General features: G+C 34.7%; 2 protein-coding genes across 2 annotated transcripts; one reads left to right on the top strand and one right to left on the bottom strand.

Moving 5' to 3' along the window:
• The first annotated feature begins 505 nt into the window (after positions 1 to 505).
• On the top strand, positions 506 to 5,400 carry LOC125223784 (serine/threonine-protein phosphatase PP2A-2 catalytic subunit-like). Its single transcript, XM_048127082.1, has 11 exons — positions 506 to 822; positions 1,440 to 1,496; positions 1,803 to 1,886; positions 1,997 to 2,068; positions 2,432 to 2,503; positions 3,225 to 3,265; positions 4,078 to 4,144; positions 4,374 to 4,565; positions 4,666 to 4,755; positions 4,834 to 4,941; positions 5,065 to 5,400. The coding sequence occupies exons 1-11, from the start codon at positions 730 to 732 to the stop codon at positions 5,128 to 5,130; spliced, it is 942 nt and encodes a 313-aa protein (XP_047983039.1). The 5' UTR covers positions 506 to 729; the 3' UTR covers positions 5,131 to 5,400.
• A 452-nt stretch (positions 5,401 to 5,852) lies between these two features.
• LOC125202759 (protein SOSEKI 1) lies at positions 5,853 to 8,031 on the bottom strand. The gene is made up of 7 exons (XM_048101208.1): positions 7,983 to 8,031; positions 7,523 to 7,699; positions 7,369 to 7,438; positions 7,173 to 7,288; positions 6,393 to 7,074; positions 6,186 to 6,296; positions 5,853 to 6,108 (listed from the first exon to the last, which is right to left on the bottom strand). Exons 2-7 carry the CDS (start codon positions 7,656 to 7,658, stop codon positions 5,958 to 5,960), a joined length of 1,266 nt encoding a protein of 421 aa, XP_047957165.1. The 5' UTR covers positions 7,659 to 7,699; positions 7,983 to 8,031; the 3' UTR covers positions 5,853 to 5,957.
• Positions 8,032 to 13,269: the final 5,238 nt, after the last annotated feature.

Genomic DNA, 13,269 nt, shown 5'->3' with positions numbered 1-13,269 from the left:
TGAGTACAAAATGTTTTAAGGTAACAAATATCATACAAAAAGTTTAATTAGTGTTTCAAATTAGTACATTCCGTCTAAAAATCACTAACATCATTACTTTTTCTTATTTTTCATCCTTTTCGACTCTAAAATTAACTACAAATATTAGCTGAAAGTTAAATGTGAATTCATTGCTTGATAAAATGCCCATATGGCAATACATAAGATATTATTTAGAGAAATAATATTATGTTTTTTAGGCATAATTTTGGAAAAAAATAAGAAAAAATAATAGTGTTAGTGATTTTAGATGGAATGTACTAATTCGTAACACTAATTAAACTTTTTGTATAATATTTGTTAATTTAAAACATTTTGTACTCAATTGAAACATTGGTGAAACATTTTGCATGTAAATTGTAATTACCCCGATGAAATGAATTCGAAGTATGAGAAATGATTAAACAGTAAAAAGAAATCAAAATTCAAAACGATTAGATCGACCATTTCTTTAAGTTCAATCTTCTCTTCCTCGATTTCTCCCTCTTCGCGAGTTCTCGTTTCCCTCTCCTACTCTTTCTCTCTCTAGATTCACTGAATCCTGTATATCTTTATCCCAACACTTTCTCACTTCCCCAAATTTGCCCTAGTGGTGAACTCATATCCTCCCGAGGCGCCAATTTTCGGTGGTGGGGAGGCGGCGGCGATTGAATTACAGTGGATCTGAAACTAGAAGGAGGAAGGAGCAAGATGAGCGCGGATCTGGTGGCGGAGAACACACATGGGAATCTGGACGAGCAGATTGCTCAGCTCAACCAGTGCAAGCCTTTATCAGAGCCAGATGTAATTTCTTCGTTTATTTGTTAATTTTCAAGGCTTTTGTTGATTTTCTGTTTGGATTCTCGTAAGTTTGAATTTTACGGATCTGGTCAATTTGTACCGATTGGTGAATTTGACAAGTTTAGAGGTATATGCGGATGCTTAATTCGTTATATTGCTCAAAGTAGATAACTTTATCGTAGGGCTTATTGGATATTAATGGAATTTATTGGAAATGACTGCTGAAAGCGTATCATGAACTCGCTGTCTTGTCCACGGACTTATCAGAAATGAGGGAGAGATAGTAGACTTTTTACTGTAACTAATGGAGAGCTGATTGAGATTTTGATCCTTCTTTTAAGTGAGAAATGGGGACTCGGTAGATTATTCTTAGTTGATAAGAGAGTTCGAATTCATGATCCTTATGGTCATTCCTTTGAGTGGTCAACCTTAGTAGCGCAGATTGATTAAGAATTTGTGGCATGGTTGTCTATATTTTCTGATGGATTGACCCTATTGTATGATCTCTCCTTTCAAGTGTGTTGCATTTTCGGTTTTATTTGTGTAATCTTTTTCAGTTAATCATCATGGAGATGAAAATTAGTATTGTAGTTTGAGTGTTGGTTATATGCTGAGTGTAGGTTCGGACCTTATGCGAGAAGGCCAAGGAGATACTAATGGAGGAGAGTAATGTTCAGGTATAATTTTTTTTTCTCTAGTTTTTTTAACATGCATCTTTCTGTTTAATTTTTACTAGCATTTTTAAATATACTATGAGTTCATCTATGACTATCTAAGCTGTTTTACTTTTGCAAAAGCGGTTTCTTTTTTTTTTCTCACTACATTCCTACATTTTATATATCACTGTAAGTTGGAGTTTTAGTAATACTTGATCTCTGCCCTTCACTGAGGTGGCTCAATGTCCTTTTTTTTCTGGGTAATTTGAGGATATATATGAAAACTGTATAATATGAAATGCTATCTTGCTTTCTTTGTTGCTGCAGCCAGTGAGAAGCCCTGTGACAATTTGTGGTGATATTCATGGTCAATTTCATGATCTTGCTGAACTATTCCGCATCGGAGGGAAGGTATTGCTTTGTGCATTATAGTTTGCTATCTTTTATTTTTTACTTTCAGTTAAAAGTGTATGCTAATGCTTGAGTAGTTTCTCATATTATTTCATCTTTCATTTGGACAGTGTCCAGACACAAACTATCTCTTCATGGGAGATTATGTTGATCGGGGGTATTATTCAGTGGAGACTGTCACTGTAAGAACAAGTCCAGTTACTGCTATTTTTGAATTATCTATATATATTACTTCTGTATTGATGGGGAACGATGTTGATAACTTTATTTGGGCATTAATAAGTGAAAATTTTAACTCTAAGAACAATCCTAATGACGCTGGTTTTAGAATCATCCCTATAGCATCTTTAAATTTTAGGAGATAGTTGGTAGGTGTTGAATAGTTTTCTTAGAGATTTGCATCTTCTACTTCTACTTGTATTCTACACTCATCTTCCCCTTTCTATTTGCTGTCCTTTCCTCCAGTGCCACCCTGAATATTCTTGTGCTGTGCACCTTCAAATGCTTTATAAAAACATCTTTATAGAGATGCTCTTATTTTACAGCTATTGGTGGCTTTAAAAGTGCGCTATCCTCAACGTATCACTATTCTGAGAGGAAACCATGAAAGTAGACAGGTACTGATTATTTTTTGTTTATTATTATTCCTCTTTATATATTTAAAGTGCTTGGAACCTGTTTTTAATTTTACAAATTTATTGAGTTTGTTCGAAATTGACATATCAACCTCATTAAGCGAGAAAATACGTGTTTCAATAGCTTCCTTGTGCATTTTATTCTATTAACATTATATTATCTTCTGATTGTATGTGCAGCTGATTTTGAATGGTTAATATGAGTTTTGTTTGTGCTGCAGCTAACTTTTAACAGTTAATACCAGATTCTTTTTTGTGGTAAAGCGTCATTGCAACTGAGATAATGACATTAGAAGATGTTTTGCGTGGCATTGGACTACTAACATTTGTTAAAACCAAATTTGGATCTAGTCTTAAAGTTTGAGATTGCTGACAGCCTGACCTCTCTGTTGGGGAGCTAATGCTATAGATCCAGGTTTCGTTGTTTCCTGAGTTTTGTCCAATCATCCTTTTTCTTTTAGTTAGCTGTTTGTATCAGGACTACTTTATTTGTCCCAGGATATGTGTTCATCTAACTGGCTCTTTATATTATTCATACCTTTCTGTATGTTCTTCGCCGTCCAAGGAACTTTAATTATTTATTTTAATATTCATTAGAACTATTGTTGTTTTAGTTACTTGCCCTTTTTTAATGTAATAGTTCAGTCCTTAAACTAAAATCCATATACTATTGCCTGACTACTTTTTTTTCTCATCCTTGCAGATTACTCAAGTATATGGTTTTTATGATGAATGTTTGCGCAAGTGAGTTTTTTTACCCTTTTTCATACGTTCTACGATTGTTTACATATGTTGAAATCTTAAGCTTGAATAGTCTGGCAAAGTATGCTTGCCTAGTGTCATTGTTAAGGGAATCTTTCCTTACCAAAGATTATGATATGATCTCGTCATAGATTTATTTGGTGTGATTTATAGTTGGTTTCCTGTTTCCATGATATGTTACTTGGGAGATTCTTGTCTATCATCAATTCATCATATCTGTCTAAATAATACTTCCTATCATCCTATGTCCCATTTCAAATTTTCAATAGGCCACCTTACCTTATCTGGACGCCCCATTCAATAGGTCACTACCTAAATTGGAAATTCAAAACATAACAAACACCACATGCCATTGTGGCCCCACTTGTTTTTTTGTCTATCTTCTCCTAATTTATTACTGTAGTTCTCTCTTTCATACTTTTTGGACCAATATATCTTCAACAAAAGTTACATTCTCTCTCCTATTTAATTATAAACTACTACTTGTTTCTTAATATCCATTACCGGGTCTCAAGGACAATTTTAATGAGATGGAGGGAGTATTGCATCTGAGAAAAGAAGGCTTAGAGCAAGTAAATTCTTAGTAGTTTCTGAAATATGTTGGCCTGGTAGATACGTTAGTGGCTCCAGTTTTCTATAACTTATATCTGTCATGTATTACCACAGTGATGTATATGAGTATCTGTAACGTCACAAGGATGCTTTACAACCTCTTTAATTGAGTTGCCTAATATGCACAAGTATTTCCATCCTTCATAAATACTAATGCCTTGAAAATCTCTCTTTTGTTATAGGTATGGAAATGCTAATGTTTGGAAGATATTCACCGACCTGTTTGATTATTTTCCCCTGACTGCATTGGTTCGTACTTCGTAGAACCCTCTCATCCTCAATAATATTATTTCAAAGTTTTTCACTGCCATGTTTGATATCAGGAGTGTTTCAACAGTGATTGCAAGATTGCTTTTGTTATTAACCCCGCCAAACCTGTTTTTTAAGGACTGAAGGATTTCAATCATTGTTTATATGCACCCAGATTGTTGTTATTGTGCTTGCAATTGAATCGAATCTGATAGTCATCTTTGTGTAGGTTGAATCTGAAATATTTTGTCTGCATGGTGGATTGTCCCCGTCTATTGAGACCCTTGACAACATAAGAAACTTCGACCGTGTTCAAGAAGTTCCACATGAAGGTCCGATGTGTGATCTTTTGTGGTCTGATCCTGATGATCGTTGTGGTTGGGGTATATCTCCTCGTGGTGCTGGATACACGTTTGGGCAGGTATTTGTCCGCCTGATGAAGTTTCTGGTTTTCATTCTTCCTTGAAGACCTTGACTTAACTTACTAATTCCTCCTTCAATTATGCCTACTTATTCGTCAGGACATATCAGAGCAATTCAACCACAGCAACAACCTAAAGTTAATTGCTAGAGCTCATCAACTGGTTATGGAAGGATATAACTGGGCTCATGTAAATATTTGACCTTTTTCTTTCTGTCCTGCCATGAATTGGAATGGATTTTCATCCTTGACTTTGATTTGTCCACAGGAGCAAAAGGTTGTCACTATATTTAGTGCACCAAACTATTGTTATCGTTGTGGTAATATGGCATCCATTTTGGAAGTTGATGATTGCAGGGAGCATACATTTATCCAGGTTTTGCCTCTATTCTCATGCAGTATGATAATTTTCTGCAAAAAACAATTATAGGTCTCCAGATTGGTGCATGTAGGCTGTAGCAGTTGATTGATGATGTTCATTGTGACTTTATCTATGTAGTTTGAGCCAGCTCCAAGGAGAGGAGAACCTGATGTAACTCGGAGGACACCCGACTATTTCTTGTAGCTCTGATACTTGTGAACTCTTTCGTCTATATGATGTGTCAGTTTGGGGTGTGCTTGCATGATCGTTGCCTGAGATTTGAGGTTCAAGTCATTCAGCCTATTTGAAGGTGGTGCAAGATGAAGATGCATGCAAGATGAGAGGCTCCGAGTGTTGAAAAGTTATATTCTAACCTATCTTAGGGTCTAGAGACTGGGAACTTGGAATATAGGGGATGATTATGTGTATTATGTTCTATAAATTTTTGATGTGTTAATTATCTTTTCCTATTTATCCTTTTGAGTCACTGCCATTTGGAGGACAGGTGTGTTTGTGGAACTAATGCACAATTTCTGTCAATTTAATCCTTTTCATTTTGTTGGTTAAAAATCTTCAAGCTTATTCAAATCTTCATATAGACCTTTTTTTGTCTCAAATCTTAGTATCTGTTTGAATCTATGAACTTCTTGGAATTTATATGCAGGATTTCTAAGCCTAGTGAGTTGTTTGCATTGCTTTGTTTTTTAGTACTCTCTTCATTCCTTGTTAAGTGATTCTGTAGTTCACTGTTTTTTATTTTTCATTTTCTTGAATGAATCGACAATTACTAATTTTGCACTGTCAGTTATCAGTATTCCTTCATCGTATTCACTAAGTGATGGATAATGTCTCTCTTTCTCTGTCTGTCTCATACACATACACACAAGTAAGATGATTCACATAATATAGTGTTGAATACTTCTAAATTTATCGAAATGCAAATCTTTAGACTAGGAGCATTGGATCGCTTTACATTTCTCTCTGCCTATGAAATTTGCCTTTAGTTAGTGGAGCACTGTGTAGAGTAAGCACTATGAATGAGTCACAAAATGGCCAAAAAATGAGTCCCCGCTTCCTTTTGATGGTTTATCAGCAGCACCACATTTCGAAATAGCTTTCATCCCCTTGCAAGACTTCATATGCGCATGCATCTTCTCCGGCTTGAACACCTTCCCGCATTGCCTGCAACACAAACGAACACATTGTTACATTCGGGTGCCTCCCCTGATAAAAGACTCAAGAAAACAGCATCTACTCACGAGCAATTCGGCCCGCTCATTGGCTTATAAGCAGTAGCACAAGCTGCTTTCTGCTCTGCTGATTTACTACTATAGCTCCACTTCAAATCCTCAATCCCATCAACACTCCTTCTGTCATAATTCAAGATCATCACACACCAATCATTCATCATTTTTCCATAGAGCAAGTTAACAACATTATTATAATTTATAAATAGCAAGAAATACCTTCTACTAAAGTCTCTCTGAGTCCAATTAAAATTCCCAAACACCCTCTGAGAGCCTCCGAAGCCGCTATCCCTTCTGCACAACGCGTCTGAACGAACATTCTCCACCTCACTCGAACACGTGCTCAGGAAAGGCTTGTTCTGCTTCTTCACTGGTAAGACCGCGGAATCCTTCGTCCCTACATCCCCACAAGTGATCAGGCTCTTGAGCAAATTTGATTTGCTGCTCTTGCTCTTCGTGCACTGAGGCTCCGATGATGCCACGTTCTTGCATGACTCGACAGCCACAGCCCCGGCCTCCGCCTCAGGAGCAGTGGATGCAACACTCTTTTCATCAACCACGATATTCTTGCTCCTCTTCTTGCTCCTCCTCATCAAAAGTGTCGAGTAAAAAGGCGCAAGGCGGCTTACCTTTTCTTTCACCGTCGGCTTTTCTTGTGTAACCGTGTCTGAACTTTTCTCCATCTCAGCTTTTCCTGAGTCATCTGTGAATGTGGATGTCTCCGAGCCAAAAGAAGGCGACTCCTCTTCGATTTCAGACGGCGGTTTCGTTGAGACATCAACCAAGGCATCTGTTGGTTGTGTCTGATTTTCTACTTTGCATAAGGCCTTATTATCCTCATGCTCTAAAGATAACTCATCTTTTCTATTGCTATCACACTTCTCCTCTGTGTATGGATACTCTGCATCATCATCCCACAACAAAAGATTCAATTTTGAGAAACACAAACAAATCCAATTCCATTAACTATAAACCAAATAAATCAATCATAATAACAACCTTTAACATTGATGGATGAAATCTCAGATCCTTTTAGTACATACTCATTGTCTGAAATGGGAGTAATGAGATCATCATCTAGCAAATCCTGCCACACATATCCTGTCTTATATCTCCTGCACAATAAAATCAATCAAAATCTCACCAAAAAAAAACATAAAATCTCCAAATTTCCTACTTTCATAAAAAAGCAAACCTCTTGTATGACCATGAAAACGACTCCGGTATCTCCTTCCCACGCAGCTCCGCCAGCCATCTCTTCACATCTGCATCTCACAATGTCATATACATATATATACACACTAACACATGGTTTTGTGAGTTCAAAATTAACAGACTGACAAACAAACCTCGCAATCGAACGCCATTTCTAGAGAGGTGATGGACTCGAATGAGATGAGGGTGTTCGATACGACCCTTTCGACTCAGAAAATAGACGATATGAAGCCTCCTCACTTCAGTGCCACCTTGCTGTTGTATCTCCATTAATCCTTCTCTCAAAAGCTCTGCCAACAAAAACAACAAAACTGTCTCCTTTTTAGGCTTCTGAATAAACTATACACTCTCTTACTATTACACTTTTTTGGGAAATGGAACAAAAACAAGAAAGAATTCTAATGCTCAGGAAAACATAAACATAAACAAAATAAAATAAACACAAGAGTCAGATTAAAATAATCAGTAAAAAACATGCATGCATCAATTATTGCAGGCCTACAACGACATACATAACATACTCTTATTTTATAATGCAAAAAAATAGAAATTCTTGCTAGAATCAAAACGATCATGGGATAAAGAGATCATTACAATATAATTGTGATCTCTTGCTTCACTTTCTGCAAGGAAAAACACAGACAGTGAGGGAGATTAGATTGGTTTGGTGGATTATGGTTTTGTTATATACTAATATGGGGCTTGGAATAGATCTATAACTATAAGAATCTATAAATTTGGTGAACTTGGTCTACTCATCTCATTTCGGAGTGTATTGTTATTTATATTCGGCAGCTTTTTGACCAACTTTTTTTTAATTATAAAGTCACCTTGATATTAATATATGCATGCATTATTTATGTTTAATGACTTTCCTAGTATCTAATCGTAGGGTATATTATTAAGATGGAAATAGATCTGGGGTTCTTTTTTATTTAAATTGCGTCTTACTATAGAAAATTGCATTTATTTTTTACAATATGATTTAGTTTGAGAAGATCTGCGTCATCATTAAGTAATTAATGACAATTCGGAGGTACATTGCATTATACATATTGTAAATTGCATAAAGCCGTGGAAATTATACTATTAATGGGTGAATATTTAAAAATTGTAGTGCATGGCAATATGGATATTTTTTTTAGTGATTTTTGTGTATTTAGTGATTGGAATATGGTGATTAATTTCCTAAATATGTACGTATAATAGTCAATGGTGCCGAACTGCAGTAGAGTCGACTGTTAAGCGACCGTCTCTAATATCATAATCATCACATATATTAACTGTCATCTGCAAAGTCAAAATTGGATATCACATTGAATTATAATAATGATAAAAATAGTCACAATTATAATATGTAAAAAAATTAAATTCAACGCACAAATACACGAATGCACGGACAGGAATATATGTCCATTCATGTAATTGTTCAAAAGAAATTATTAAATAATTAAGGTGAAATATTTATAATTGGTGTAATTTTTTATACATTGACAATAAGAGAACAAAGGAACTACACAATTTTTATATACAACTCAAGTAATCTCCTTCCCCTTATATAAATAACAAGAGACACGTACGATGACGCACATCTACAAGACTATATAGTTAGATATAAGTAGGTAACTTGAAAAATCAGTCTGAAGTGGATGTTTTCATAAAAATGTGAAATTTTCAACTTATATGAAAATTAAAAAATAAATTGATTTGCAAATATTGGAGTGAGCGAGATGGGTTTTGCATGGAATTATGATTTATTGGCAATTGGTTAACCTTAATCATAAATTTTTGTTTCTTGTAAAGTTAGTGTTAGTCATTCATTTTCAAACAGTTATTACAATTGATATGATTGTGACGGGGCATCAAATTCAGCCAAGAAAAAAAGATGAACCAACTTTAAATTATGAAATTCTTTGTTAGATTGAATAGCTGCTTAGGATGACGAGAGTTTAGAATCATCAGTGTTTGGTTTGGTATATTTTAGTAATTACAAAGTTAAATAAATTCATATTTAACTATTCCATCAAAATTTATAACATAAAATATTAACATTAATTTTGGTTATTTAACTAATTTATCATATTACTCAAAACAAATATACATGAATAAATGCATATTCACACCTTCGTAACATAGAATGTTGGGATAGAGGAAAAATTCTTCTTTTCGAGGATACTCCCAAAAACATAGCCAATGGAGACTGGTGCGTCCTATAGCTCAGAAGATTAGGGCACATAGTTACAACCACGGTGTCGGGTTCAAAGGCCTCCTCGCGACTACCGGTAAAAAGGAAAGTATCTTCCCCTCTCACGCTAGGAAAATAATGATCGGGATAGCATAATTAAATCTTTGGAATTTGGGTGTTAGTCTTTCAAATAGTACTTTATCATGAATAATGGAATCAATACATATATTATGCTTCTGATTTATCAACGTGTGATTTTGGTTTGCACACCGTAACTCTTTTATTAGTAGTAACAAATTTCATCATCGTTAATACTTAATAGTGTAGCTGGTAACCAAAAACTTAAAAAAATAACTAGATAAATAAGAGAAAGTATGTTTTTACGCACTATAACTAATTTATTAGTAGAGTAACAAATTTCATCCTCGTGAATGATAATTGATATGGCGTGTTATAAAAAAAACTTGAAAAATAACTACTCCCTCAACAAACAATAGATCACTTTGTGTATGACACGGGTTTTAATGTAGAATTGGTAAAATAAGAGAGAAGGGAAAAAAGTACTCCCTCCGTCTCCGATTAAGAATCACACTTTGACCGGGCACGAATTTTAAGGAAGTGTTTGAATGTGTAAAATAAATGGAGTTAGGTAGTGGAATGTGGGACCTCTTTGACTTTTTGTGTGTAACAAATATAGTAAGTAGGAAGTGTGACTTTTAATTGGAAACGGACCGAAATGGAAAAATGTGACTCTTAATCGGGGACGGGGGGAGTAAGAGAGAAGGGGAAAAAGTAAGTGAGAAATAGTATTAATGGAATGATTTGTAGGGTTATAATTTGTTGAAAATTTACCATAAATAACTGTGATCTTTTTTTTTTTGACGGCCAAAAATAGAAATTGTGATCTATTGTTAGTGGACGGAGGGAGTATATAAATAAGTAAAGGTATTTTTTCTTTTTTTTTACGCACTATAACTAATTTATTAGTAGTAATAAATTTCATCCTCGTTAATAATATGGCGTGTAACCAAAAACTTGAAAAATAACTAGATATTGGGGGGGAAAAAAAGAAGCCATTGGAGTATAAGCCCCGTTCAGTTAGCCCAATTAGATTGGGCCAAGTGAATAACTGTAGCGTTGGCCAAATATCACCCATGGGCAGTGACCACGAAGGCTCCGCACGCGTCTCAGCCGAGGATCACCGGCCCATGGGCTTTGCTTGTTTCCAAGCCCGCATCTCTGCGGCAGGTGGCCCGGGGACTTTCCTGGGTTCGGCCCGTTTACACGGCCCACAACACTTTCACTTAATCCAATGGCAAGTTGTCTACTTATTACTGCATCTATCATATAAAGACATCATAATACAGCTCTTTTTCCGATGTGGGACAAATTTTCACTATTTTTCTTTTCTCAATTCTTCTTTTGTAGTTTTTAAGTAATAATCAAAAACCTAAATAAATCTTCATGCTGAACATAGAATTTATGTATTGCTGGTGTTGGGAAAAAACATTTGTTAACTCAATCATGACAATTTGGACGTATTCCATCTATCAATTTGAACCTTTTATTCTATTAAAAGTGAGATTTTCTTCTTTTTTTTCATTTATACTTCAATTCATGAAATATGAGTTCATTCCATTATCAATTTATCATCACACAAGTTTAGGACTGATTCACATATATTGGCAGAGTTAAAAGTTTATTCAAACTGTAACATGTAACTTCAATATAAGAGTCATTACTTAGGAATTACTAACATCTACTATAGTCTACAGACCAGTGGATTAGTTGGGGGGGGGGGGGTTTAAGACTTATTTTATTTTTTGTTTTCCACTAACTTTTTCTAATCAAATTTTTAATAAATATACCAAAACTAACTTTTATGATGGCTAAAGTCAAGTTTGCAACCAAGTCACTGTCTCATGGACATGGTCTCATGGACATAAACATAATCTCAACTCAAATGGGGAACACTATTTTGGAGGTCTACATAATATTCATTCCTGACTAAAATTGATTTAAAATAAATCAGATCCTAAGGTTCAATTTATACTTGGAGATGAAATAAAGTATAAAAAATAGTACTCCACTTTGACAACAAAATCAGAGTTTGCATATTTCCACTAAAACAAATTGCAAATTAATTTTATCAAATTTTCTAGTCTCGTGTTTGGTCGCTTTCTAAAGGAACTTATCAATAATGTGTTTTCGTTCAAAATTCCATTATGAAATTGTATTTGGCTGTAAATTTGTCAAATTGGTTTGCACGTTACCTTTAAAATCTACTTATAAATCACTAAGCTATTAAGTTGTTACAATTATACAAATTTTAGTAATAACATAGCTTAAATAAACTTAGTTATGTGATGCTATCGAACGTCTCCAAAACAACTGCCTATTGCAGACCGTTAAATGACGTCATATTATGCTAAACTAATTAACTTTATACCTACTTATTTTTATATCAACTTTCGGCTAACAATTTTTAGGACACTAGTGTGGCCTTAAACTAAGCTTTAAAATTTAGTTTATTAATTATTTAGTGCATAACCTTAATATGAATTTATAAGTAAAGCTTAAAAAATAACTAACTAAATAGAAACCATTTTTAATATTGTGATTTTATCTAGGGATGGGGAAAAATACCAAAATACCGGCCTTATCGTACCGAAAAAAATACCGAAAATACCGAATTTTCGGTATACCGTGACTTTCGGTACGGTATGATACCTTACTGAAAGATTCCGGTAAGGTAACGGTATGAGTTTTCAAATACCGCGATATACCGCTGCATACCAAAATTTGGTATATACCACAAAAATATAAACACAATTATATATAAAATCTATTGTGAAATATTAATATAATTATGAATAAATTATATTTAATTTATTTTTAAAATTAAAGTCAGTTATACCGCAAAAGTAAGGTATACCGAACTTCGATACGGTATACCGAAAATGAGGTTCAGTATTGGTATGAATATTCGTCATACCGAAAATAAGGATATGATGATATCGGTAAGGTATACCGTACCTACCCACCCCTAATTTGAGCCATTGGAATGTAAGCCCCGTTCAGTTAGCCCAATTAGATTGGGCCAAGTGAATAACTGTGTAATTGGCCAAATTTTCACCCATGGCAGCAGCCGCGTCTCAGCCCAAGGACCGCCGCCAATGAGATTTACTTGTTTCCAAGCCCGTAATCTCTACGGATTGTGGCCCGGGGACTTTCCTGGATTCAGCCCATTTAATAATGGGCCTCAATCCTCTCACTCCATCCAATGGCATTGGCATGATAACTATGACACGGAGCTTGTAGCTTAATAACCTCGATAACCATTACTCTTTTTTCGATGTGGTACAAACTTATTGTTATTTTGCTTTTCTCACTTCTTCGTTTACCGTTTCAAGGATTGACGCTTGTAAATTCGTAATAGTAAATATACATGATAAAAGTTATACCAACAAACTCCATATTGCCGTCGTTTCAGGAAAAATCAGCACTAATTAGATAGTGGTGGGTGGGAAAAACATTTTGTCAACTCAATCATGACAATTTGGAGGTTTCCTAGGTACACCTTTCACTTTAAAATTTTATTTTATTAAAGTGAGATTTTCTTTTTTCATTTATATAGTTGGGAAAGATTCCTTTAAATTATAGTGAACCTTAATTGTACATAGTGGAGTATTGCTT

This window comes from Salvia hispanica, chromosome 1 (genome assembly GCF_023119035.1).
Source record: "Salvia hispanica cultivar TCC Black 2014 chromosome 1, UniMelb_Shisp_WGS_1.0, whole genome shotgun sequence".
NCBI classification, from domain to species: domain Eukaryota; kingdom Viridiplantae; phylum Streptophyta; class Magnoliopsida; order Lamiales; family Lamiaceae; genus Salvia; species Salvia hispanica.
This window is presented reverse-complemented; position numbering and strand designations above follow the sequence as displayed.

Bases quoted from the DNA above. Each gene is read 5' to 3' on its own strand.
- LOC125202759 (XM_048101208.1), bottom strand. From the start codon at position 7,658: ATGGAGATACAACAGCAAGGTGGCACTGAAGTGAGGAGGCTTCATATC. The intron at 7,439-7,522 runs GTTTGTTTGTCA...TGTGAGATGCAG, and splicing joins AAATGGCGTTCGATTGCGAG to ATGTGAAGAGATGGCTGGCG. The intron at 6,109-6,185 runs GTGAGTAGATGC...TTTGTGTTGCAG, and splicing joins ATGAGCGGGCCGAATTGCTC to GCAATGCGGGAAGGTGTTCA.
- LOC125223784 (XM_048127082.1), top strand. From the start codon at position 730: ATGAGCGCGGATCTGGTGGCGGAGAACACACATGGGAATCTGGACGAG. The intron at 4,566-4,665 runs GTATTTGTCCGC...CTTATTCGTCAG, and splicing joins CTGGATACACGTTTGGGCAG to GACATATCAGAGCAATTCAA. The intron at 4,756-4,833 runs GTAAATATTTGA...ATTTGTCCACAG, and splicing joins AAGGATATAACTGGGCTCAT to GAGCAAAAGGTTGTCACTAT.